The 27,823-nt window shown below is 35.0% G+C and overlaps 1 protein-coding gene across 1 annotated transcript; it reads right to left on the bottom strand.

The window, feature by feature from the left end:
• Positions 1-190: 190 nt before the first annotated feature.
• On the bottom strand, positions 191-26,598 carry LOC102606383 (protein VAC14 homolog). The gene is made up of 20 exons (XM_006343117.1): positions 26,115-26,598; positions 25,927-26,040; positions 25,780-25,845; positions 13,925-14,014; positions 13,724-13,843; positions 13,255-13,283; positions 13,004-13,146; positions 12,815-12,909; positions 12,268-12,354; positions 11,985-12,092; positions 11,768-11,859; positions 11,529-11,610; positions 10,811-10,876; positions 9,780-9,895; positions 9,556-9,676; positions 9,173-9,334; positions 8,888-9,016; positions 6,048-6,116; positions 783-1,085; positions 191-553 (listed from the first exon to the last, which is right to left on the bottom strand). The coding sequence occupies exons 1-20, from the start codon at positions 26,208-26,210 to the stop codon at positions 464-466; spliced, it is 2,178 nt and encodes a 725-aa protein (XP_006343179.1). The 5' UTR covers positions 26,211-26,598; the 3' UTR covers positions 191-463.
• Between the last annotated feature and the right edge of the window lie 1,225 nt (positions 26,599-27,823).

The following is a 27,823-nucleotide window of genomic DNA, read 5'->3' as shown; positions in this document are numbered from 1 at the left end:
GTACATCGTCTAAACCAGCTAACCCAACTGGATTTTGTGCATTTGGGTGCCCAGTAAAATATGTCTATTTTAGGGTGTGTATATATATATACATAATTTTTCAAAGTTAACGGGTGCACGTGCACCCTCAAGGATACACGTGGATCCACCTCTAATGATGAATAATAAAATATTTATATTTAAACCATAATAGCAGAAGTAGTATGAATAAAACTAACTGTTCATATACAACGTATATATATAATCCTACAAACCTACATGTTTTGCCCATATGGTATACAACAAAAATAATAAAACCACATAGACAATGTTCCCCTAAATATCCTTTGAAAAGAAAAAAAGAAATTGCTAGGATATATATGAATTAATACCCCCTCCTCCCTCCTCTTCCCTCACAAGCTACTAGGATAATTTACAACTTACAAGAATACTATGATAACCCATATAATCAGCACAGTCAGAGTTACATCTGTCCCAAGCCTCTATGAGACGATCTTGAAGGGGGCCTATTCAAGTCCGCAGATCGCTTTGGTTCTTCTGCTATTTGTATATCCTGAATATAGATGAGGTTAGAGAATGAATAGCAGCAGTACATGCACAGGTTGTACATCCCGTCAGCCCGCCCTTCCCCATATCAAATTTATTTTTCTAGCTTGAGCAAAATCAGTTATCTCAAAATTTTTAATTCCCCTCTGAATAAAGCTTTAATTATACAAGTTCAATATCAAAGTAGCAGTGAATACGTCAAACATTATCAGTAAATTGAGTAAGCAGAGCAACACCTTCGCAGATGAAGTAGAAACAAAACGTGATTGAGTCTGTGACTTTGAATGCAAATGATGTTGCTTCTGAATTTGCTGAAACTGCTGCAGCTTTGAGGCAAAGTTTATCCCATTATGCATGTCGAGCGAATTTGGATTTTCATTCAGGTCTCCCTCCTCAAGTGTTTGTGACCCTCCTCCTCCACCATAATTAAATTGAGAATACGGAATCCCAGATGAAATTCTCCTAATACTCTCTTCCTTGAAGGAGTAGGAAGGCACAGTTTTCAAACGAGTTCGGAGAATCTTAAAGGCTGCACTTTGCTGCACCAATTGATTAAAAGATGTTTTAAATTAGCAAACACACACATATAATTGCAGTATAGGGATGAAGATTTTGACATTTGCCAGCGCAGCCACACACACATACGACATGTCAGCTAAGCATCAACGATAACATTTTTAGACTAAAGCATCAATGATTATACATAGGGGTGTGCACTATTCGGAGTAAACCTATAAATCAAACCAAATCGAACCGAATTCTAATTTGGATTGATTTTTCGAATTTTTGGTTTGGTTTTGGATTAATAATTTACAATTTACTTTGTTTGGTTTTGGATTTAGAAAAATAAAAACTGAAATCTTTGAGTTAACCAATTTTGTCCATTTTTAGTTATTCCCCTTTCATTATGATTTAGGGCCTGTTTGGAAAGCCACCTGCTAATTGGATTTAGTGTAATTGAATGTAATTAAATTGTCTGGCATGTTTGGTTGGCCATGTAATTACTTGGTTAGTAGGTAATTGGCAGGAAGTAATTACAGTCTCCAATTCTCAGGGAGGGGCTGTGAATTGCTGGTAATTATAGTGTAATTACAAGCTGATTATTTTTAAATTTCTTCTTTTTATTTATATTTATATTTTTTTCATTTTAATTTGTTTTTTATTTCTATTATTTTAAATTCTATTCTTATTTTTATTATTCTAAAAATTTCTAAAAGTTTATTTTTTATTATTTATATTTCATTTCATTTCTTTCTCATTCTCAACATTTACTTCATGTGATTCCATGCAATTATTCGTACTATCTATTTTTTATGTCATATTTTTTTTTCATTAGTATAATTTTGTTAGTATTTTAATTTTTAAATTAAAGAAGATTTCATTGTTAACCAAGGTTATAGACTTATATTTTTCTTTTCTTTTGAATCATATTTATGTATGTTATGTTGAAATTTGACATAAGAGTATTATGTTAAATTTTTTTGTTTTGAATTTAGAACTTATGTTATGTTTTCAATTTCATTTGTTTTAGTAGTATTGATTAGAGACTTCACATTGCAAGTCATTTATTTTTTAGTTAGACTTGATAGATTTTTTTTGGTCAAATATTTTAAGAATTTATGACATTTTATTTATAATGTTAATTTTTTTATCAAACATGCATTTCATGATATTCATAAAAATCTTGTACTTTTAGTATTTATGATTAATTCAATTGAAACATACTAATTTGAAAAGTATAAATCAATTAATATTTTTTCATAATATTAGTTAAGAACATATGTTTATTAATTAATATATTTTCAAAAGACAATATATATCTTAAATATTTTTTTTTTGATAACCGAGAAATCCGTCTGTGACCCGCCCTTTGGACCAATCACAGCCTTCTAAACTCGGTGGATAATGGGCCCGCCCCTCTACCCTTCTCCACTTAAATACCAGGCTTCGCTTTGCATATAAATTTTATTTTTAAAATTTAATATTATCTTATGATTCCAATTGTGCATATGAACAATTGATGTGTAATTACACAGTGGAAAACAAACAGGTCAGTGAAATTACCAGGCTATGCAATTACTAGGCTGGTAATTACTACCCTAGTAATTACACCAATTCCAATTACAAGTGACTTTTCAAACAGACCCTTAGTTTATATTTTATGTTTGGATATCTATAATTGATATACTTTCAAGTATTGTGTTGTGAGTTTTACTAGTGATTTATATTAGAAAGTAAGTACATTTAAAACATTCAATATCATTTGCTTATTTTTAATATTTTTTTTCAAATTGCAAATTAAACTTTGATTATGTTGCTAATTAATGACATAACCGAATAACTAAACTAAACCAAACCAAATTTATTTAGGTTTGGATTGGGCTACACTTTTTTAAAATCAAAAATCGAAAAACCAAAACCTAATAATACAAAACCGAACCAAAAAATCAAATGCACACCCCTAAATTGATATGAAAGCAAAAAGAGCGACATTTCAATTTATGTGAGCCTATTGACTGGCACAGTCAAGGAAAACTATTGAACTTGTGGCCCCAGGCCAACATTTGTGTGACAATAAAGACTTTTGAGACTTGTGGTTTCAAACATGCTATTTTGTATGGAGCTTCTCACAAAGGTTGATATGGGAAGTTCCATTAAATTGTTTCCAATTTAAAACGGAATCATTCTTTTTTAAATGGATTAAATTAAAAGAAATAGGTTCATATAAATTGAAACGAAGGGAGTATCCACTTCTAATAAGAGTAGATAACGTGATGACCAGGAAAAATGAATATTCAGATGAACTCTTTGTTAGTGCTGTCTGTACGACTAAACATCCAAATTAAGCAGTATAAAATGGACAATACCTGTGACACTAATTCCAAGAATAAGAACAACAGCTGACTGAATTACTCAATTCTTTTTACAAAGAACAGCTAATAGGACTACTCATGCGACCATATGATCAACTTTTGGCACTGTATTAAATTAGACTCAAGAAACTAAACTTGCGTAACAAAAGATGATACATTGAAACTCTTAAACGCACATACCAGATGAGAGTATTGATGCAATCTTAATAAACCTCCCTCAAGAATATTAGAAGCTGCATTAACTTTTGGAAAGAGAGCTGTTCCTTCTATCTAGAACCTCAAACAACAGTCAAAAACCTACTTGTTCATTTCTGTGAATCAACCCGAGAACCTAAAGAATTCAAAGAGCTCTGTTTTGAATTCTTATGAGATGTCACTGAAGACATCTAAAAAGGTAACAGCCTAGCCAGTGATGTCACGATAATGTCATGTGAATTGAATTAAACTTAAAGAGTTAATTTTCTCTATTTCTAATTGTGAAATTAAGAACCCGGAGAAATGCCTTAAAACTTCCCTACTTGGGAAACTTGATCAGAACTCACCAGAAATGGTAGTACAATGGCTATAGAAGCGCCTAAATGCAGGGACATAGCTGATGACAAAACATAGGTCCCTGCTCCATGTGGAGAAATCGTTCACGAATGGGAATGATGGAAGCTTCAAAGGGAGTTAAGAGACTAAATTGAATCTCTTGCTCACCAGAAGTCTAAGAAGACACTATCGAAGCCAGCTGTCAGGTAGACAACTGATGCTATACAAGGAGATATGAACGGAAGAGGCAAAAAGAACACTTAATAGTGTTGAAAAGTTAAACAAACGTGCCAAAGTCATTGGGCAATGTCTTGGGTTCTACAGTTGGGCCAAAACGGAAAGTCCAAGAGGGGAGCATTTAAGGTCGACGCTAGAAACGTGTCAAAGTCATAGGGAAATGTTTGGCTTTGACTTGGCACGAAATTTAAGGAAAATTTATATTTTTTTGATGATCGTGGTGTCCTGGCCACACCTCAACTAATTCCATGGGATACCTGCCACCTCCCACCGATAACATGTACCAAGTATCTATGTCCACCAAGGCTACGACAAATGAAAAGAATCACCTAGTGTTTTTTGTCTCCGCTGAGAATTGAATGTGAAACCTCAGGGTTCTACCACTTCATTGACCACTAGGCCACACCCTTGGGTGTAGTAAAGAAGACTTGAATTATGTGGTCTACAACTGAAGATATGTAAGAATGTACCAAAACGCCCTTTAATCTTGTGGTCTTAAACATAGTTAGAATTAAAGAGTTACCAAGAAAGGAAAGAGACATTTATTTTCAAACGGACTAAAAAGGAAAGTAAGACAAACAAATCGAAACGGAGGGAGTAGTATTTTATATGAATTATATATTCCCTCTTATTCAATTTAAGTCTTACTTTCTCTTTTAGTTTGTTTAAAAAATAATGTCACTTTCTATATTTAATACTCCCTCCGTTTCAAAAAGAATGACCTAGTTTTCTTTTTAGTCTGTTTAAAAAAGAATGACCCCGTTTCTTTTTTGGCAACACTTTAACTTCAACTTTCCACGTGGCATGTTTAAGGCCACAAGATTAAAGAGCATATTGGTACATTTGACATAACTTCAATTTAGAACCACAAGATTAAAAAATCTTCTTTCTTTTCTTAAACTCCGTTCCATGTCAAACTAGGTCATTCTTTTTGAAACGGAGGGAGTAGCTTTTTAAATCTAACATCCACATGGCTTATTTAAGACCACAAGATTTAAAGATATTTTGGTACATTACACATATATTTAGTTTAGTACCACAAGATTCATAAGTTTTCCTTACCTTTCTTAAACTCAATGGCCAATCAAATTAAGACACATACATGAAACATAGGAGTATTTCATATAATAATTAAATAAAGACAAGTTTATACATTCAAATGTTAAGAAAACAAATACTCTTAATCATTTTGTAATCAAATCTTAATACTACATCTTATTATTCAAATATATATTCAGATTAGACGTCATAATATTAATAAAAAGAAATGGGAACTTACATTGATAAAACTTAGGGGAAGAAATTCATGTCAGCTCAAGTTCCAGATGTGTATTAGGATTAGACGTCTTAATCTTAATAAAAACAAACGACGTCTCACATCAATAGAACATAGGGGGAGAAAATTCATGTCAGCTCAAGTTTAAGGGCAGGGAAGGATGTGAACCACTTATTACTTTTCCGTCAGATGGAACACATGCTATAAAATATGGCCTAGAAGTTTTAGGACCTTGATTGAGAGCTGCTGCAAAGTTGCCCATTTAGGAGGAAAATGAGCAAGACGGAAATGAGCCTCCACAATTTTGTGACTCATATGGAGAGGAAGAAATCACGATCTTTTGAAAGGGGTGAATTACCTTGGTACAGATTAAAGAAACTTTAAAGTTCTTGTACATTTTAGGAGCACCTATGAGATATTAGCAGAGATGATTGGATCTCCTTGTGGAGAACCATTTTTTTTCCTAGAAGTTCTCTACCTCTTTTACACCTCTTTTAAAGCAGTAAAATCTTACAAAAAATGAGAATATATTTGGTGCAATGACCTTCAATTCAAAGTCAGTGGAGAATCAATTCACAACATACCTGCGGTAGCAGCATCAGCAGACCATACAAAGCTTTTAACAACCATATGTATCTTCCAGGTTCAAGAAGCTGCAAGAAAAAAGTAAATAACTATGTCCCTCAAATGTAGTGATGTAATCAATAAGTTGAGCACAATCAGTACATCCAACCACACAAAAATTATGTATGACTTATTTCATCTGACACTATGGAATATAGAAGGCACAGCTCAAATTAGGTCCACACTTCATTTGCACACACCAACCATCAATCTGGAGATCACTGCTGATTCCTGATGCGCGCATGCCATGGCAAGCTAAGGAGTTCAATCAAGTCGCTATGTTGGGGGCTTGGAGGGAACTTGGAATGAAGCCTTGAGGATCACAAACATACTAAAGTGGAAGTACAAGGCTCCACATGGAAGACCACTCGGAGCAGGGAGAAAGAGGCTATGAATGTAAACTAGCTATTCTAGAAATGCAAGTTTCTTGACTAGGAAGGCCCTTATTTCATTAAAAGTATTTTTGTAAGAATTAGCTAGACTATAAATAGTGGAGAATAACTCGTTTAGACTTAGATTATTATAAGATTATTTTGAGGCTATGTTGAATTATTGAGTGAAACTCTTGTGAGCGTAGGCTATGGCCTTTGTTGCTATTGAATATTGAAGAGACTGCTTGCTTGAAGATCTTTCCTCATGAGGGTTATCTAGTGATAGATTTCGTGCTTGAGGAATTCGTTTCTCTTGTATGGGTCTTTATAGATTTGGTGCTTGTTTGGATTCTTAATTGGATGTTTTAGCTTTAATATAGCTATTGTTGACAGTTACTTCATTGTTTGTGTCTATCTCCTATCCTTACTTCCTTGTTCTTAGATTTTAGAGTTTCTCTTTATCTTTCGTGCATCCGATATTTTATCAATTCCTCCCTTGTCAGCTTTCGCTGAGCCCGATTATCATTGCCAGGGTCATTATAATTTATTATTTTGCATAGCTGGGAGATGTCCCTTAGGGATGGCAATGGGGCGGTGCGTTTTCAACGCGTTCAGCATAGTCTGGCCCCGCATGAACCAGCCCCGCATAACTTTTTTAATATTTTTTTCTAGTTAAGTTTGATACTAAAAATAAAATTCATAAAAATATTAAGTTGTATTAATTTAATAGGATAATGACTTCAAAATATATTTTTTAGAGGTCAATTGGGAAACATGTAAGAAATTATATTATTTTTTGTTGAACCATTTTCATTTAATATCTTGAATATTTTAGTAGCTTTAAAGAAGTTGTCTTAATAAATAATGTTCTATCACTCTTATTAATGTAAAAAGTTAAAATTAAGTTTCAACCCACATAAAATCACATATACCCGCAACCCACCCCGCCCCGCATCCGCACTGCCCCATTGCCATCCCTAATGTCCCTGTGCTTAGTCTAGACATGTGCATGTGTCTTTTGACAGTATTATGGTTATATAATAACTGTTTTGAAACCTTTGATGTTTCACTTTATGGTTCCACATTCACGATTAGGCCAATATGCCATATGATTTCAGTCTTGAAATTGATAAACTTCGCGTATCATGATTACATGTTTATGGGTACTTGTGTAGAAATGTTAAGACGGTCCACTCGATGATAGGTGTAAGGCAGCTGGTGATGCACTTGTCCAGAATTGCGATGACACCCTATATCAACCTTTTCGTGGTGAGATGTTGGTATAAAATTGTTTTGTGAAGAAGATATGTCGATAATAATACAATCTTCTTCCCTCCAAGTTGTTTCATGCTTGTTTACTTGTGAAATGTAGACCAGAAGCTTTTTGGTCCTTTGGCATGCTCCATCAAACACACCAGAGCCAAGAAATGTGCTTCTAAGAGCAAGAAAATATATTGATGCAATAACATGAACTTTATAGCATTCAAAGCATCTAGGAATAAAAAATTAACACAATGCAGCTTAATTCTAAAAAGCAACGACAAGAAATGTTCCCTTGTTGCTTCGCATTCAGCAGTTTTCATCATTGACATCTCATTTTTTAGCTGAAATAGCTTGTCTCTACAGATTAAATTGGGATAAAAGAAGGAACATACAACTTAAAGAGAAGGAGAAGGAAACACTCCCTTCATCAATAATGATTTTTCAAGTTCACAAAAAAAAAAAGTTTCTGCCAAAAGCATAATGAACAAACATAGAAGACTGGGAGAAGGGGGAATTCCAAAGTTACAAGCAGACCATATCAACCTCTACTCAGGATTCTTGGAGGTGAGAGAGGAGACACATTTCCACACTTAATCGTTTGGATTCCCAAGGCACCCATAAAAGTTTCTTGGTTTGCAGTGAAGGGAGCGATTCAGATAGCTGAGAATTTGAGGAAGAGAATTACTTGTGTTAGTAGGTGCAATATGCGTAAATGCTCAGATGAAGAAATTGATCATTTAGTGCATTTTAAGGTGGCAACAGGTCCGTGGAGAGTGGTCAGGTACTGTTAGATGTGTGGCACAGCTGAGCTGGTAAAAGTAGGATAAGAAGACAAAAGGCATGGGAGGTTGTACCACTAGCTCTTATGTGGGTCGTATGGAGGGCAAGCAATAGGAGAGCATATAAGGAAATTGAAACTGATTTGTGCATATGAGGAGTAACCTATTGCCTTTGATTGCTTTTTGGTGCACCCTTGAGATACCTATTTGTATAGATGACTGGGTATCTTTTGCAGAGAATCATGTTTTTGGTGTAAATTCTTACTTTTTGATATATCTCTTGTATATGGGAAGCTTTCCTCAATATAAATTAAATTATCTACCCAAAAAAAAAACAACCCAAATTTCAAGGATTAATAACTTGATAAAAGGACAAAACCAAAATACCTGCAGCCTAAGGTAAGCAAAGGTCGGAGTTTCCAGAAGGTGGATCAACTTATCCAGTTGGACTAAGAACTTCACATTGATGTCTTCTTCAACCAACAGATGGATAACCGAACTTGCATGTTGATAAGCCTGTAGGGAAATCCCAAACAGAAATAAGGACGAAGATTTGTTCAGTTCAAAAAGAGAAAGAGGTGAAAAGGCTTGAGAAAGACAAGTGAAAGTTCTAGCTTACCTGTTATCTCAAAAGAGAAAAGAGTTACTATCTCAAAAAGAGTTCTAGCTTACCTGAGCTAATAGGCAGAGGCTGATTATTGCCATTGGAGAATGGCACCATGATGCATACAAGGAAAGAAATAAGTTCTTCCCATCAGCTTTGACCAGAGATTGTTTAAGAAGATCTCGAAGGTCAGACAACTCAGATGCAGTAAGCAAAATCAAGTTTAAGGCCTGAAATAGAAATAAGCAGATGCTCAGCCTTTTCTTTGAGCATTGGAGATGTGAAACCGACCCTAGGAGAGCGTCATATTTCTAAGTTCTCTAATATGTTTTTTAATAAGTTTCTCCAATAAGTTATACTTAACAAATCATAATAACTGTCACTAACTATTTCACCCCATTTGTCAGAATCAAGATAAGTCTACTGCTAAATAATATGTCAGAAGTGAAACCTGAACCATGATAGATGCAAAATCCAAATCTGATTCCCCTTCAAGTATGGTAGACAGTTCACGATAAACTCTTTCAGCATCTAGAAGGACACACAGCCGACGAATTATCAAAGCTCCACGTCTGAGAGGAAAATTAAAGGTAAGATCTCAACAGAAAAGGACCTCAACAATGAAAAGACACAAATATCGCAGCACCCAAAAATGAACAGAAGAAAAACATTTACTTTTCCAGGAGTGAGTGATCAAGCTGAAAGTTGTGAACCAGGAACACAACAAGCTGGCGGAAGTGTTGAGGGTCTTCAGCTATACATGCATGCACCTTGAGCACCAAAAGAACTACCTGAAAAAGAATCAACAATATAAGTGGGAAATTCTTTATACAACTGCAACCCACAAAATAGCAGATGTGAAGATTCAATCAAGCATGTTATCTTTATAATTTAAGCACCTAAAAATTTTCCCAGCAACATCAATCATAACAGAAAAACCCACCCTCATTTCTCCACTCCCTTGCAAATAAAGCCCCTTCCGACTAAAGGAGGTTGACCATGGATCAAAACCAGTAATACAATGGTCTTTATCTTTAACTTTCTTAAAAGTAGGGGCTAATCTGGATTAAGATGAAATATGAGAGATGGGCAATTATCAGAATATGTAGTTCACTAAACTTAAAACTACGAAGGATTAACCAGATCAAGAATGAGTTCAACTTGCATTCCTTCATCAGATAGGAAGATATTCATAGCAATAAACTAAAAAGTAACAGCCAAACGTTACATAGTAGAAAAGTTGAAGTATAGGAAGACAATCAGCAGGCTTTTGATTTATTGCACAAAACAGAAAATATTTGCAAGGCTTGAAGCAATACCAAATGATGCTGGTGTTTTAAAAGTTCATAAAACATGAGAATCAGAGATGATGTAGAAAAAGTTAATTGGCTGTTATGTATAACACTGATATCACGAAGGTCCAAGAAAAAAGAAAAAGGAAAGGAACCACTTGTAATATCAAAAGTTTTTAAACTAAATTACATCAGGGTACCAAACCAAGGGAAAGCCCATAGATACAGCTAAAAGTTGAGTTTCAAAAGCCAACCAAGGGACAAGAAAATCAGAAAAGAAACACAAGGTTGTCATGGCCAGGTCCATCACAAAAGTACTGTGAAATATAACTTGTGTTGATCATAATTGTGAACCTAGTGACATCATCTAGGCAAACTACATCATCTTAAGCAGAGCAAAGGAGTAGGAAGTACCTCATCGGAGGGGTCAGATAGCGCCTTTAGAAGAGTTTCAAGGACATCGTTAAGAAAAACTAAGACCTGTCTCAAAAATAAAAATGAACACCTACATTGATAAGCATTCAGGAACCACAGCAATGTAAGCAAATGTGAATGAAAGCAATTGTTGATAGACTGATAAAACGATATATTTGCAAAATCAGGGTATTATCAAAGAAAATGTTCACATACAACATACATCATATTACTTCTGAAAGTTTAAACAAACATGGAAAATATTTTTGCATAACAAGATCACCAAAAGCAAAAATTTTATCTAACAATCAAATGGTAAAAGATGACTACATAATCTAGTCTTCCACTCTCCTGCACTTCATCCTCCTAGAAGAAAGAAGAGAGATAACTAGCAAGACAAGTACAGTGGCTTTTCTCCAACTGAACATAAAGGAATGGCCCATGCTAAACATATTGAATATGTTCAGCAATGGAAGTTAAAGTTCTGAAGAAAAGAAAGAAATATAAGTTTCAGATATCAGTAATGCAGCTTTCTAGTAGTAAGTCTTTGAAATTCCCATGACTACTCACGTTAGGTATCCACGTGCATAAAGTAGTGTAAATAATAGATATTAAGCAAAACTCAACTTACATAACCTCCTTCATGACCATGACAGAGCTTTAATCATCATAATAAGAAAAAAATAATGGATCATGTAATTGAAACTTTCAGTTTTACCTCCGAGCGATGTCTATTTAACAGGGTTGACATCCAATGCAATGCTTCAATACGTGTTGCCTCCCATTCACTGGACATCTGCCTGATAAACCGATATGACAAAGTTTATAAGAAATCTAGATAACATACATCATGAAAGCCACTTCCATACAACCTCTTTGATTTTTGACAGTAAATGCAACATCAAGGGAAAACTATTTCAAAATATCAAAAACTATATTCCCTCTTTAACTTCATACCTCATAGCAATGGAGAGGATTGCTCCTACATCGAATCCCTCAGCTGGATCAGCCTCAATTCCTCGAAGTTCTTCATTCGTTTCACGAGCAACCTGATTAGAGAAAGCAGAGAATAGTTAAAGAGAAAAATGAAGATACAGAAGGAAGAACAAGCACAAACATCAAAAAGAAAAGGTGGCATGAGTAAAGTACAACAATTATAAGACAGTATGCTTACAACTCGTATTTTCTCTTCCTTATCAGATATACAGGGCAAAATTGCTCCCAGAATGTCAGCATAATAAGGCACAAGCTGATCTCCACCAAGTTTCACAAACTCATTTATCTGCAGAGCAAAGCAGTATATTAGGATGGATATGACAAATTGAAGCAAGTAGCGAACAATAAACTATTATATACCAAAGAAAGCCAAGCTAGGGGAAGTATCAAATTCATATCAATAGAAAATGAAGCTAACAATGGCAAGGTGCATGATGATCCAGGCATGTCAAGATCCTTACCCAAGTTATAGCAGTCAGCCTAGTAAATTCATCCTGCGAGCCTGCCCTTTGTACCAGTATTTCTGCCATGCGACCATAATCTACAGACTGGAAAGCAGTACTACCTTTAAAAATTAATCTAGAAAAAAGAGATAATAATTTCCTTTTTTATCAAAATATCTATGATTTACTCAAAAAAGAGTTCACTTCTATTTTCCATTTCTGATTTTTCGAAGGAAAAAAAAAATCTTACTTGGAAAGGATGGAGACACAAAACCATAGGAAAAGATACCCCTACCATGTATAAATCAAAAGTCAAGCACAACTTCCAAAAGATTATTGATATCCACAAGCTACACTTGACAGTAGACATTTTTTGCATCATCATCACTCAAGTCTCAACTAGGCCATTATTAAAATAAAGAACTACACATTTGATTCTTTTTTTCATCCAACATTGGGTATCCATCCACGTGGATAAAGTAGTGTAGTTCCTATGAAATTCCTATGTAGAAAACCTTTGAAATACAACAGTTTAACAATCTACATGGGCCAGCAGTAATCTTACTGGAGAATTCTTAATCTCTTGTAAAAACTCAGAGAGTGCAGAATCAGCCTGTTGTCTAATTTCATGGCTATTATCACTCAGCATATTAAATAATCCTGCAGTAGATCAATCAAAGTAAGACCACAATGATTTGCAAAAAAGGACATTGAATCGCACAGGGCTCTTTACACTTGATATACAGGCACTAACCATCAAGAAAATCAGGAAGAAAACCAAGCATATCAATCTCTGGAACACTGTCTAAAACTGTGATCCACCCAACGAGAAATTGGCGAACATAAGGATTGAGGACATTCATTCGTTCTCTCAACAATGGAATAAATTCTTCAATGCTGCATAAGAAACAAAATTATCAATTCAATGCTGTTTCCATCAAGACTCATCAACCAGAAAAAAGTAAATTCATTCCAGTTGAAGATATTAGTGGTATTACAGCTCACCTGAATTGATCACTATCTGTGACAATGTCCTGCATCCCACAAAAGTTGCAAAACTATTAATAATTTATCAGATGAAATATCAAATGTGTGCACATCTTTCGATTAAAACAGATGATCATTTTTGGAGAAAAAAGACCGGCACTCCCATGTCAACAAATGTCCAGTCCTTCAGGCGAACACAACACATGTGAATGACAATAACTAAGAATAAGTAAATGAGAGAAAAGAAAGAAGCCAAGTAAATCTACCCATAATTAACTATATTATTCTAACTACTCTCAACAACCACAACCATTTAATGTCCTCATCTTCAATCCACAAAAACCCTCAATCCCATGTTGATATTACATTCCAATTTCTCTATCCTTGGATATATTTCATTTTTAGTCTTTCAACTAACCCTTCGCTCTATAGTCTTGCAATATCAAGTAGTACAACATCCAATGACAGGAAGAACTATTAGTTTTACCTTCACAAGCCTATCTAAAAGATGAGCAGCACTTTGCACATTAGCATCTGAGTCTGCTGAAAGCTTACATAATGCATCAAAGATCTGGTTGAAGAACACAATGAAATCTCCTCTTACGACCTGCAAAAGTAGCACAGTTGAAGTCAGAAAGAAAAAGAAAAAGCAAAAAAATTAGTATGCAGAGTACAAGTTATATCTCACCTTTGCTATATTATACAGAGCTTCACATGCATAATAACGCACTCTGCTATCTTGATCCGAGAAAGAATTTAAGACTGGCGGCACAATTTGCTGAAACATCACATCGGAGGGTGTAAATTGCATATTGAGAAGGAAGTTGTGGAATACTTGGTATAATACAAAAAAGTTTAACAGCGCCAGTAACACAATTACCAACCTTTCCAGATCAATCAAATCACAACAACAAATCTAATAATCATGTTGAAAAAGAAGATTAAGAGAGTAAAGTTGATTTGAATTATAAAACCCCAAAAGCATAACCAATATGAAACTTTTCTATTGCAGTTTACCAACAAAGAATGCCGAAAATCAAAGCCTTCTCTCGACTCTTGGCAGAGAAATAGCTTAGTCTACAGCAGAAGACACAAAGCATAGCTCTCTGACTACAGAATATAGAATTAGAAGATAAAATAAATTAATAAAAGCTCAGGAATACACGAAATAAAAGAAAAGACAATCTTATACCAGAGCCTTAAAGGTACTGCAAGCCCATATCTTTACCAAATCCTTTCTTTGAGGAGCAAGTCAACACCAACACAAAGCATAATGGAATATGCTCAACTTCACAATAGATAGATTAATTACTGATATAAAGCCAAAAACTCATATATTTAGCTATCACTTGCCACACACTTAGTGCTTTTATTATCTCTTTGAGCATTGATTTTATGAAATACGGTTATGTTGGTTGTTTTTTATTTGTAGGACAAAAATGAAGGAATTTGAGCCAAAAGCGGATACATTAGAGTTTCGAAGGTGCAAGACCAAGTATGGTGATTAAAGTGAAAAAAAATCAAAGAAAACATAGTTAAAGCCACCACAACGCGCCGTGCTATGTGGCCCGCGTTGCGGTAGCACTTGAGAAGCTCAATGGAACAAGAAAAAAGATCCATGGGCCAAATGTCTTGTCGCCCCTCGCTCATCTAGGCAGGCTGAGAGACAATAGTGTTTAAAAGTTTTAATGAAGGTATTTCGTCCAGAGTTTTTAGGAACTCTATATATACATCACAAACACTATATTTTGAGGATTATCAAGCCTACGACGCAAATTAGGAAAAAGAACAATATTTTCGTAGGTTTTCATTGTGTTATTTTCGTTTCTTTCATTGAACACGTGTTATTCATGAATTCTTTGCTTCGGAATCGAATAATGTGTGGCTAAACTCCTTAATTTTAAAGTTGTGGCGTTTACATGAAGGTTGTAGTTTGACAATCGTATGCTTATGAAGATTTTCTACTATTAAATTACTTATTTTTGCTTGAGCTTCATTATTTGATTGCTTGATCACCTTTCAAATACTATTTATGGCTCGTAAATTGGACTCAGTAGAGAGAATTTGCAAGTGTACTAAGAAAAAGAAGAGTTTGGTCGTGAACCTTATAGAAAAAGGGGATAGACTCACTAATGTAGCTAGGAATACACCCACTAGCCTAGCTTAGTTGGTACAGATGAAATAGACATGCACTTCAGTATCAACTGACGATCATAAGGATATAGGTGTTAGGAATAATCGAGTAGTCTTAGAGTTATCGACATGATGCTCAATAAGTGATATCAACCTGCAACAAGTAACTCAAGAAGATAATTAAGCATATGATTGGATAATTCAACAAGATTATTAAATTGCCACATCCCTGGACACTTCTCTCATTTGAATTACATCAAACAATCGTCAGCGTGATAAAACATTTACAGTTATTTCTTAGTTAAATTTAGCATAGTAAAACATAACCCCCAGAATTGTTTGTTACTTACTGATTAGTTGAAGTAATAATTAAAATTAGACGATCAATCCAACAAGCCCTAGTGGGTACAATAGCTGGACTCACATCATATATTACTTGTAAGGCTGCATACACTTGAACGTCGACCACTAATAATATTTGCCTTGCACTTAAGCAAAACAGCATAGGGGATCATTAAGGCCCAGCTTTCTCAATATTTCCCACTAAAGTTCAGAAAAACTTCTTAGCAAAGCAAACTCGACATATTTTTTTTAAATTGTGGTACCGGGCCAGCTTGCGCTCACCAAGACTAATTCAACAAAGTACCAGTTACCTCCCACCAGCACATGTATATTGGGTTAACTCTATCCACCAAGGCTTGGCCAAATTGAAAGAAATCATCTAGTGTTTTTGCCTCCGTTGGATTATGAAATTGAGACCTCATGGTTCTCAACCTACTTTAGTGACCACTAGGTGACGCCCTTAGGTGCGTAAACTCAAGCATTTTTTTCCCATTAAAAATGCCAACAATCCTTAAAAGTCAATTTTCAACCTTTTTTTTTATGAAGTAGATAAATATCATTAAAGAGCGTCATGAGGATGTTATTAGCAAAAGTATACAAAAGAGTTAGCTCTATTACAACCTAAGATAAAATCAAAGAGCTAACAAAATCCAATAAAGTGTCAACATATTTGTTTACGGGAGACAAAAGAATCTAGCTAAGGAAGTTACGTAGACAACTAGCTTTTAGAGAGTGATTTGAAGTAGAGACCCCATCAAAACATTTGTGATTACTTTCACTCCGGACACTAAAAAATTATTGCTGGCATCATTCTGCACAACCTCTTGATGGCTTTATCAACTTTCCAGCAATCCATTCTGGGAGCACATGAGGTATTAGTTGCCTTTCACGGTATATTGCCCCTCCTTGGAGTTTCCCCAAACCATTTTGTCTATGCGTAGCCCTTCACTTCTAAATCTGCTAGGGTGAGTAGATCATTGACTTCCCATTCATTCAAGTTTCTCCCAAATAAGGAGCTCCAAACATTGTTGTCTCTGCATTGACAAACAAAGCAGTCTTTATTGTTGGCAATCTGATAGAGTCCTGGATATGAAGCTTGTAAAGAAGTGTTGCCCAAACCATCTAACTTTCCCGAATTTAACCTTAGACCCATGGACAATTTTGAAGGATACATGCGAGAAGAAGGCCTCCTGGTAGCTATTGATGTTCTTCCAAAGGCCAACTCCACGAGTGTCTGAGCTCTTCTTTGAACACCAGTTGCTCATTCGACCAATGGGTAATTTCGAAGGATACACGCGGAAAGAAGGCCTCCTGGTAGCTACTGATGTGCTTCCAGAGGCCAACTCCATATAGTGTCTGAACTCTTCTTTGAAAACCAATTGCTCAGGGACAGGGTACCATATTTTCCATCTACTATCTCCTTCAAGAACCCTGCTTCATTTTGGCCATATCTCCATAACCATTTCATCAACATGTTTTACTATGCAGTCTAAGATTTCTAATTCCCAACCCCCCTTGGGATTTAGGTTGAGTGACCTTGATCTATTTCACTAGAGGAAATTAATGTGATTGATTATTGTCTTCCCAAAGAAATATCCTCTTAAAGGTTGTCATTGTTCATCAAAGTAAGTCTACCCTCATTTTTAGGTATTGTAACGGTCATGTAGTAAAATCTCTTTTCAACCTTCTCAACGACATAGTCCAAATTTCAGTTCACTTGAATTTAGCACCTAAAGGAAGTACAAGATAGGTAGTGGGGAAGGATCTTGTCTAGCAACATAAGATCTCTACCAACTCCTCAAGATTGTGAATCATATTGACCGGGTATATATATATATATATTTATTTTTTACAAAGGTAACAGTCTTGTGTATAAATCTTCAGCACTACAGGCTGGGATCCCAAATTTACATCATGGAGCTACATACAGTTGAGTATACTCAACAAATCTAAACTAGATCCTACTTAATCTTATAAAGAGGCTAGAATATGTATAATAGCTATAGGATCATCTACATACTCAGAACTACACCACCTGGTATATATGCTCTTCTACATGTTAATGTGCTATCCAGAAATGACCTCAAACAAGAGGAGAGTGAGATTGAACTGGATGACTTGGGTTGTTTCTGCCCCACAAAATATCCAGAGAAAAGAATTGTCATTGAAAATGAATTATTTTTTTGACAATGATGGAGAAAAGAATTGTTGATAGATAGATTCTAAAATTTGGTCAAGACGAACTCAGTATGTTAACGTCAACTTTCAACCTTGCATGAAGTCCAACTGAACATTCCTTTTTTTGTATATTTTAGTCAATGAAAAGATAGACAAATAATCAAATTACCAAGTCATATCATCATACGAAACATTGGTAATGGCTTTTCAATCGATCCTCAATTACTAAATAGTACATGTGAAAAAGAATAGAGTTGAGGCAGAACTCTGCTAGATTATTCCTTCAAACTATTGGGGTTTAAATAACTATTTTTACATGTCCTAAAAAGTAAAGGAAATCAATACAAATAACAGGAGTAAATTAAGCTATCGAATATATTTATATATATATTATAGAATATTCACAAGGTTTCTAGTACTCCCCCTCAAGTTGGTGCATACAAAATATGTACCAAGTTTGCTGCATATATAACTTGCTCTGGAACTAGCTAGGAACTTGATGATTATGTGTGCAAGTTGATCTTTTGACTGCACGAACCTTGTGTGACGATGTCTCCTTAGAGTACCTCCTCTCAGGCAAAATGACAATAATCTCTGTGTTAGGTCCTCTTGTAAAATACCGAATTCGATGCAATGTGAAATCCAGCTTCATTATCACACACAAGTCCTATTTCATTAATCTCTCTAAATTTCAACTCCTTTGGTAGTTGCTTGATCCATGAGTTTACATGTCCTCATTCACATAGCGCGATACTCTACTTCTACACTAGATCTAGCAACTACACTTTGTTCTTACTTTTCCAAAACACCAAATTTCCTTCAACTAGAACACAGTATCCAAAAGTGGATCATCTTTCAGAGGGTGGTCCCTCCGGTCTGCATCTAATATCCAATAATTTTCTCAGGTCCTCAGCCTTTGTAAAGTAATCCTTTCCCTAAAACAGAATTTTATGTATTGAAGAACGTGAATAACTACATTCAATAACTGTCACAAAGAAAATCAAAGAACCTTAGACCGGAAGGGTTTAAAAGGTGATGTTTCAAGTTGGTAATTTCCTTGTCATCATTACCTTTGATGACTATGTATACAACATAAACCATCAAGTACATGCACAAATTTAAAGCAGAGTGATAATAAACACAAAATGATCAGCTTCACTTCGTACCATGCCAAAATCTTGAATAACTACACTAAACTTCTCGAACCATGCTTGAGGAGACTGCTACATGTCATAAAGTGCTTGCTGTAGTCTGCACACCATATTGCTAAGCTCCCCTAAGCAACAAAACTAGGTGGTTGCTTCAGATATGTCTCACTTGATCCTCATGAAAAAAAGAATTTTAAATATCCAACTAGTAGAGAGGCCAATGGCCAAAAACAGTCATAGATAAAAAGACACAGATTGAAGCAATCTTAGCCACAAAAGAGAAACTATCACCTAGTCTAAACAAAAATATATGTATAACCCTTAACGGCTAACCGTTCCTTTAAGCGATCAATATCTATCGGGGCCAACCTTCCCCGTATACACCCAACGACAACCAACTGTAAACTTATTAGAGGTAGAGGAATGAGCTCCCTAGTACCACTAGTATGTCAGGCAGACATCTCCTCAACCATAGCTTGTTGCCATCCAAGATAAGAAAGACATTCACTTGTAGTCTCAAGATAGAAAACAAATCATAGTGTGATGATATAATGCAGAATGAGCGGATGACAAACGATGATAGCTCAGCAAGTAAAGATAGGATGAGAGTTACAAGTAAATGAATATCTTCTCGAGTAGCTATGGGAGAACTTCTATGTAGACAAGTCCATAGCGTGCAAGGACTCTAGCGATGAGCGTGAATAGTCTATTTCCCAACAAGGAGCACAGACAATGATCATAAGTCAGAAGTGGTGGAGGTGAAGGAAGGGAATAACAAATGTTTTGATGGCAAGGGTAGCAACATTTAAAAGATAGAGTCAGAGTCTTAGTTTGCTCTATTTTTGTGTAAACTAGAGTGTGTGTGGGGGGGAGGGGGGGATATAGTAGCACTGGTTGACTTCATAGGTAACTTGTAAAGTTCTTCTACTCTCGAAGTCCACTTGGAGAAATTCCCATACTTTTGGTGGGTGTAAGATTCTTCCTCGTCATTTCTTGGATGTGTTTTTTGTGAATACAAAGTCACCCTTTTCTCAAAAAACTGGTGGAGGTGCAAATAGAGATCTAGAAGATGGAGTGAAGGGATGGACTATGGAGAAATCTCTAAATGGAAGAATCGGTATAACCTCGTAAATGTCTAGATGCTCTAGAGAAGAGTTTGTGAAGTAGGATCAACCTCAAAGAAAGTAACATCAGATGACATAAGAAATTGCTAAAGGTCAAGTGAGTGGCATTGATATCCTTATTATACCCTCGAGTAACCAAAAGAGACACATTTAAGAGCATGAGGAGCCAATTTGTCTTTTCTTAGAGCGAGGATATGGACAAAGCATGTACTCCTCCAAAGACATGATGAAAGAGAACAAAGTTAACTAAACCAAATAGTGTGTAGGACCTAATTTTAAATAGAAACGGAAGGCATATGATTAATTAGATGGCAAGATGCGACTACTGCATCCCCCTAAAAGCACAATGGAACATTTTTGGTCAATGAGTACGGTGTGTGCAGTCTCCAACGATGTGCCTATTTTCTCTTCACAACCTCATTTTGTTGTGAGGTGCAAGGACAAGATATTTGATGAAGAATTCCAAGGAAAGACATAAATTGTTGAAATTAAGATGATAAATATGCCCCCAAGGCCTAGCTCAAGTGGCAAAAGGTGGAGGATTTGTGGCTTAGGTCGCAGGTTCAAGCCCCACACCATGCAAAGCGAAGCCCGGTATTTAAGTGGATAGAGTGTGTGTGGGGGGGAGGGGGGGATATAGTAGCACTGGTTGACTTCATAGGTAACTTGTAAAGTTCTTCTACTCTCGAAGTCCACTTGGAGAAATTCCCATACTTTTGGTGGGTGTAAGATTCTTCCTCGTCATTTCTTGGATGTGTTTTTTGTGAATACAAAGTCACCCTTTTCTCAAAAAACTGGTGGAGGTGCAAATAGAGATCTAGAAGATGGAGTGAAGGGATGGACTATGGAGAAATCTCTAAATGGAAGAATCGGTATAACCTCGTAAATGTCTAGATGCTCTAGAGAAGAGTTTGTGAAGTAGGATCAACCTCAAAGAAAGTAACATCAGATGACATAAGAAATTGCTAAAGGTCAAGTGAGTGGCATTGATATCCTTATTATACCCTCGAGTAACCAAAAGAGACACATTTAAGAGCATGAGGAGCCAATTTGTCTTTTCTTAGAGCGAGGATATGGACAAAGCATGTACTCCTCCAAAGACATGATGAAAGAGAACAAAGTTAACTAAACCAAATAGTGTGTAGGACCTAATTTTAAATAGAAACGGAAGGCATATGATTAATTAGATGGCAAGATGCGACTACTGCATCCCCCTAAAAGCACAATGGAACATTTTTGGTCAATGAGTACGGTGTGTGCAGTCTCCAACGATGTGCCTATTTTCTCTTCACAACCTCATTTTGTTGTGAGGTGCAAGGACAAGATATTTGATGAAGAATTCCAAGGAAAGACATAAATTGTTGAAATTAAGATGATAAATATGCCCCCAAGGCCTAGCTCAAGTGGCAAAAGGTGGAGGATTTGTGGCTTAGGTCGCAGGTTCAAGCCCCACACCATGCAAAGCGAAGCCCGGTATTTAAGTGGAGAAGGGTAGAGGGGCGGGCCCATTATCCACCGAGTTTAGAAGGCTGCGATTGGTCCAAAGGGCGGGTCACAGACAAATTTCTCGGTTATCAAAAAAAAAAAAAATTCCTAAAAATTACCTATTTAAAAAAAAAAGATGATAAATATTCCTATGCATTATCACTACAAAAAGTGCAAATAGAAACACCAAATTGATTTTGTATTTCCACAAAAAAAGTTTATAATACAGAAAATAATTTAGAATGGTCTTTCATTAAGAAAATTGAAGTACACTTTATGTGATCATAAGTGAAACTAACCAAATACTTAAAACCTAAACTGAACTAACTCTACAAGGACCTTAATTATCAGAATGAGCTAAATGAAAAAGAGACTACATGATTACTAAGACCACATGGATAAGTAGTTTGGGTGTGCCTCCCCAATTGACACGACGCACAGTCAAATTTAGATAATTTTGACGAGCTAGGTATCATCTTTTGAAGTCTAAATAAACTAGAGTGTCCCAATCATCTGTGGATTAAATTTGGAGAGTTGGAGACTGAACAAACTACAGTGGAGCCGGAAGAATTGAGATAATAAAGTCTATTTGTCCTTCGCCAATCATCCTTCCCCTGTTGAAGTATTATATAACAAAGAAGTCACTAAAGAATATGATGAAACAATTTAAGGCTCTAACCAAACGACTGATTGACCGAAGGCTAAAGGGACAACCAGGGTCAAAAAAAATTATTGAGTCAAGGAAGGTAAGGAAGTGGCTTGACCAGCTCTAGTTGTCATGGTCTAAGAACCATTAGATAACATAACAATGAGAAGGGATCGAGAATAAGTAATATTAGACAATAAAGATTTGTTACCAAAATATGATCAGAAGCACCTGAATCTATGACCTAAGGACCAAGTGTGGTGGACTATGAGATACAACCAACATGATTACCCATCTGAAACATGGAAGCTATTGTGGAGATGTCTGCTTACTCCCTTGATAGTTGATATGGAAGAAAGTCATTGTATTCTACCTCATTAAGGAGAATAGTTTATTGGTTGGTTATTAATGGATTCGGTCTCGGTCTGAGCTTGAACATTCTTTGATTACCATTTAAAGAGTAGCACACATCACGAGTATGGCCCAATTTGTTACAATAGCCACACCTTGACCAAGTTTCCTAGAGCAGCCTTCATTTCTATTTCCAATTGGAGATGCTACAATAAAGAGTTTGCATATGAGATTGGATGACTAGACGACATAGGTCATAGGTGGTGCAGCCTGTCATAATAATCAAACAAATAGGTCATTTGAAGCAGGGACAATGGGTTAGCCAAAATTTGATCACACACTAAGTCAAGGTCAGATGGAAGTCCAGCAAGTGTAATAACTTAAAACATCTTCTAGTGTTGCTCCAATTTTTATCAACACTTGAAGTAGCAGGCTTTAGTTCATTAAATTCATAGACAACTTGCGTGAACTTGTCCAAGATAGGTAAGAAAAATCCAAATCTTGTTTTTTAAAAGGACAGACAACCGAGAAATCACATTATAAATTAAGATATAACATTTGCATAGCCTTTTCCCAAACTAAGTGGTAAGGACAAAACAACATCATCAATTTCGAATCAATAGACTACATAATAGAGCATCAATCTTCTCCCATTCTCTCCTATCCTTTTCATCAATATTTGTAGTCTTTTTAATTAAGTGATCTTTGAACACTTTGTCTCTTGCACCACATTTGACCAGAAGAAAACCAAGATAAGTAGTTTGCACTACCTATCAAGGGTTCTAGGGAGATACCATGGTTTAGGCTGCCGGAAACCATATAGGTTAAGCACCAAAAATATCTAAAATATCAAATCTGAGAGACATAACGCGTCAAAGTAAAAAATCAGCCAAACATCAAATATATGGTAATGTAGATGTTTCAAGAATGCTATAAGTGTCGAAAACAAAATTCATTTTGATCTGAGAAAAAAGTTGAAGAACAGACGGCGTAATCTAGAAATTCTTGCTGAAAATAGAGGAAGTTGTTGAAAAGTGATGGAATCAAGATGTATAGACTCAGCTTGAAGAGCCACGGGTGAAAAAAGATTGCTGAAAAATGGCTGGAAAGTGGCACGAGTGAGGTGTATGGCGTCGGAGATCTGGAACTGGTGGTGGCGCATGAGTGACCCAATAGTAGTGGAATTTCTCAGGTTGAGGTTGCATGAGGATCCTGATCTCATTGGTGGTATTGGTATATGCACAATATCCCTAGAGAGTATCGAAACCTCAAAACAGTGGTGGTGTTGAAAAGGTGCTTGAAAATTCTATTTTCTTATTTTTAATTTATTTTCTCACTGAACGCTTTGATACCATGTGAGAAAGAAGAGAGTTGAGAGAAAATTCTGATTGATTTTTCCCTCAAGCTATTAGGGTTTAAATAACTATGTTTACATGTCCTAAAAAGGGAAGGAAATCAATACCAAATTACAGTAGGACTAAATTAAGTCATTGAATATATTTACATATATTCTAGAATGTTCACAAGGATCCTAACAGTATAGAAAGTTGAATCTCATAAAGGATAGTATGTCGTATGTACATTTTTAGTAAGACAAAATTATAAAGAAAGAAATGTTCAACAAAGAAAGATGAAAACGTATAAGGTCAATGGAAAAGTATAAAAAGGACCAAAATCAAGAATGGATAAAAGTAAAAAAAAAAACCATTGAACCGTCAATCAATTTTGTTGGGGGTTCACAAGTTAATATACATAAATTTTCTCAAAAATAAAAGTAAAAAAATTAGACTATCAATTTTAAAATTAATTAGAAAATAAATATACAAACACAAGTTTTTCATGGTCCTAAAAGGTAAATACAAGAAGTTCAAAGCTGAGAGATAGGTTGAAAACTTGAAAATTTCACCTTGTATTTTCATTTTGTCTAGCTTACGGTTGCAGATGGGTATCTCACTGGTTGAGTTTGAGCATTTGATGAATTGAGTTTGGGCTATCATTTGCTATGGATCAAGATGGGTTTTGACCAAATAAACCCATCAAAAAAAAAATCATTCCATGCCCAACCGTGAAATGTTGGGCAGGTTGAATGGGTTTGGACTAGCTTTGCCACCCCTACATCAAAGCAATGTCTTTGTAGAAGTGTTTGTAAGCCAAGTAAGCATCAAAATACTTTGTAGTACTAAATATTTATGAAGAAAATTCCATGCATAAAAATTAAATATCTGAAAGGGGAAAGAAGAAAGTTACCCAAACGATATCTCCATAAAAGTCTAAAGAATACCTAAGCTATATCTACAAGCTAAGCACTAGAATTCTTTACCCTCCACAAAGCAATTTTTCCTGGTTTATGACCACCAGAAACAATAAAGCTAACATACAATTATCATAAGCTAGCACAAATTGTTAAAGCACAGTTTCCGTAAAATTCAAGGAATAGATGCAAAAAGAAAAAAATCACTTCATTCAGTTGTAGTTTTTACCATTCTGGAGAAGGTTTGGAACAAACAATAGTGATATTGAGTTGAAACAACAAATTCTAGCTGGGTTAAATGAAGCACCAAAGTCTTTAATCAGGTCAATTCGTAATCAAGAATTAATTATTTCTTCTTATTGAAACTTTTTCTGTCTCCCTTACTACTTTTTGACCTCTTTCTCTTTTTTGATGCACAATCTTGATTATGCTTGGTTGCAAAATATAAAATACATATAAATGTCAAATCCACATGCTTACTCTACGTACTTATCAATTTCTACATTAGTTAAGAAGCTAAGACGTGTTCACATCCAATAAATATGGGAATCACAATAAAGTTACCAGTATAAAAAAAACATGGGAATCACAAAACACAATAATCATTCTTTTGCACCTAAAGATGTGACTAGCTGTCAATGAAGCTGAAATGTGAGACCAGAATATCCCAACAAGGAAATACAGAGTAAATGATTTATGTCCATCTGCTTAACCTTGTAGGAAAGAATTAGGTGGTAGCAAGCTGACCTAGACATGATAGTTATCAAATTAATTAATCATTCTCTACTAACACCTCAAAGTAACAGAGGAACCACTAACCTTCCTATTACTAACCTCTATAGTAAAGATTTTCAAAACTCAAAACTGAACATAGCAATGCCTTACCTCAAGATGTTGAGCTGCTTCTGAAGTTAAACCAACAGTTACAGCAGCCAATCCTATCAACCCTCCCTAAACCAATATTTAAACAAATGAAAGTTAAAATAGAATGTTGACCAAAAAAATATTAAAAGAAGAAAAAAAAAAGCTCACTTTGCGGTGATTAGCCTGCGGGGAATATGTATACTCGTTGGTCAACAAATTGATGACTGCAGTGATCTTGTCATGATCACCAGCTACTGCCAATTGCTTCACTATCCCTTCCAACTAGAGAAATATATGTGGACTCAAGATCCAAACAAAAAAAGCTGTAAAAGCAAAGAAAAGAGTAATAAAAGTACCTCAAGTGCGGCATTTTTGCGCTTCTCGTACAACTTATCAGAGAGATTACGCAGAACAGCAGCAGGAATCAAATATAAAGCTTCTGCAGTAGCCATATCAAAACCCTAAAACAACCTCAAAACGTAAAGAAAAAGGAAAAAAACCCCAATTCATGTCTTGCTTTGATCTTCCTTTAGTCCAACTCCAACCCAAACATCTGAGTAAAACCTATGGGTATATATTTGGGCAGTATGTTCGATAAACCGCAAGTAACAAGAGATCTAAAAGGGGGAGAAAATCACAGAAACATTAGAGATTTAACTTGGGACTTTGGGATTTTTGGGTTTCGTTTAATTTTGGGGTAAAAAAGGGGAGAGGAGAGGAGAGGAAGGGCTCTTTCTGCTTCTAACGGTTCGATGCTATCGCCCACCAACCTCTTTTCTTTCCATTCTTTTCTTTCTTTACTTGTTATTACTTGATACCCTTGTGTTTTCTCTCTTATTAATCATATTTTTTATGTGAAAAAGGATTAACAAAAATGTATCCTAATGCAATTTGAATTTAGATGTTTCAACTTTGTCATTTAGAATATATATCTATTATTATATAAATGACTTATATATATATCATTTTTCTTTAACGAAAGTGAAAAAATAAATTTTAATTTAATTTTTAAATTATTTTCTTTAAAAAAATATAATCCATATGGGGTATATTTATCCTCCTCACATGTATTTTCTTTTGACTTTTTAGTTACAACTAATTTAAATTTATTATTTTGATGGTCAAATTTATTTATATTTCACTAATTTTCTTGTAAAATTTATATAGATGCTCCATTTTTTTTGCAAATACAAAAACTAAATTGCAATATAGCCGAAAAAATAGTTTTAAATTATAATATAGCCACACAAAAAAGTAGTTTTAAATTTCCTCTTTACACTAAAGAATGAAAGAAAAGAAATAAGAATAAGAAACTCAAATAATGATCATCAAAGAAGTCAAGAAATAATCTGTGTATGAAAAAAATTAAAATATACCTTGAACTTTGCTAGAAAGATCATATATACCCCTACATGATTTAAAAAAAAAGAGTCAAAAATATAAATTTAAAACTAATTTTTTCACTTTCTTTAGATGAAGGGTATATGTGAGTTCCTTTTGTAACGGTAGGGATGTGAGGCATTTGTATAACGGTAAGGGTGTATATATGCCACTTTCACAGCGAGGATATATCAGCTCTAAAATGATAAAGTTGAGGGGTATATCAGACCTTTTTCCCTTGTATTTATAAAAGAAAATGGGAGGAGATTACAAAATGGAGAATCGAACCTCACCAACAAAGTGAAAGTTTAGGTAGTCAATTAGCTGAATCACTAAAATTCCCAAAATAAAAATGCTTATTGTTTTATTGGAAAATTTATGTATTGTTAATTAAATGAAAATTAATGATGGGTTTAGGATGATCTTATCTATATGATATTTATTATTAATTTAAAAAGTAGATGATGTGATTTTATTTTTATAAATAAAACGACATTATTAAGAAGAAGAAGAAGAAGAAAAAGATATTTCTCACTTTTTTATTCGTTAATTAAAATTAAAGGGATTTTACAAGAAAAGAAACATGAAACTAGATCTTTAGAAATAATATATTTATTAGGAAGAGAATGAGTATGAAAAGACAAGAAATAATATATTTATTAGGAATGGACTTTTTTTTTACTCA

This window comes from Solanum tuberosum, unplaced genomic scaffold (genome assembly GCF_000226075.1).
Source record: "Solanum tuberosum cultivar DM 1-3 516 R44 unplaced genomic scaffold, SolTub_3.0 scf00042, whole genome shotgun sequence".
Taxonomy (NCBI): Eukaryota; Viridiplantae; Streptophyta; class Magnoliopsida; order Solanales; family Solanaceae; genus Solanum; species Solanum tuberosum.
This window is presented reverse-complemented; position numbering and strand designations above follow the sequence as displayed.

Excerpts from the sequence above, each read along its gene's own strand:
- LOC102606383 (XM_006343117.1), bottom strand. The coding sequence starts at position 26,210 with ATGGCTACTGCAGAAGCTTTATATTTGATTCCTGCTGCTGTTCTGCGT. Across the intron at positions 13,844-13,924 it reads CTCTGTATAATATAGCAAAG|GTCGTAAGAGGAGATTTCAT; the intron begins GTGAGATATAAC and ends CTACTTTTGCAG. Across the intron at positions 9,896-10,810 it reads TATCTGACCCCTCCGATGAG|GTAGTTCTTTTGGTGCTCAA; the intron begins GTACTTCCTACT and ends ATTCTTTTTCAG.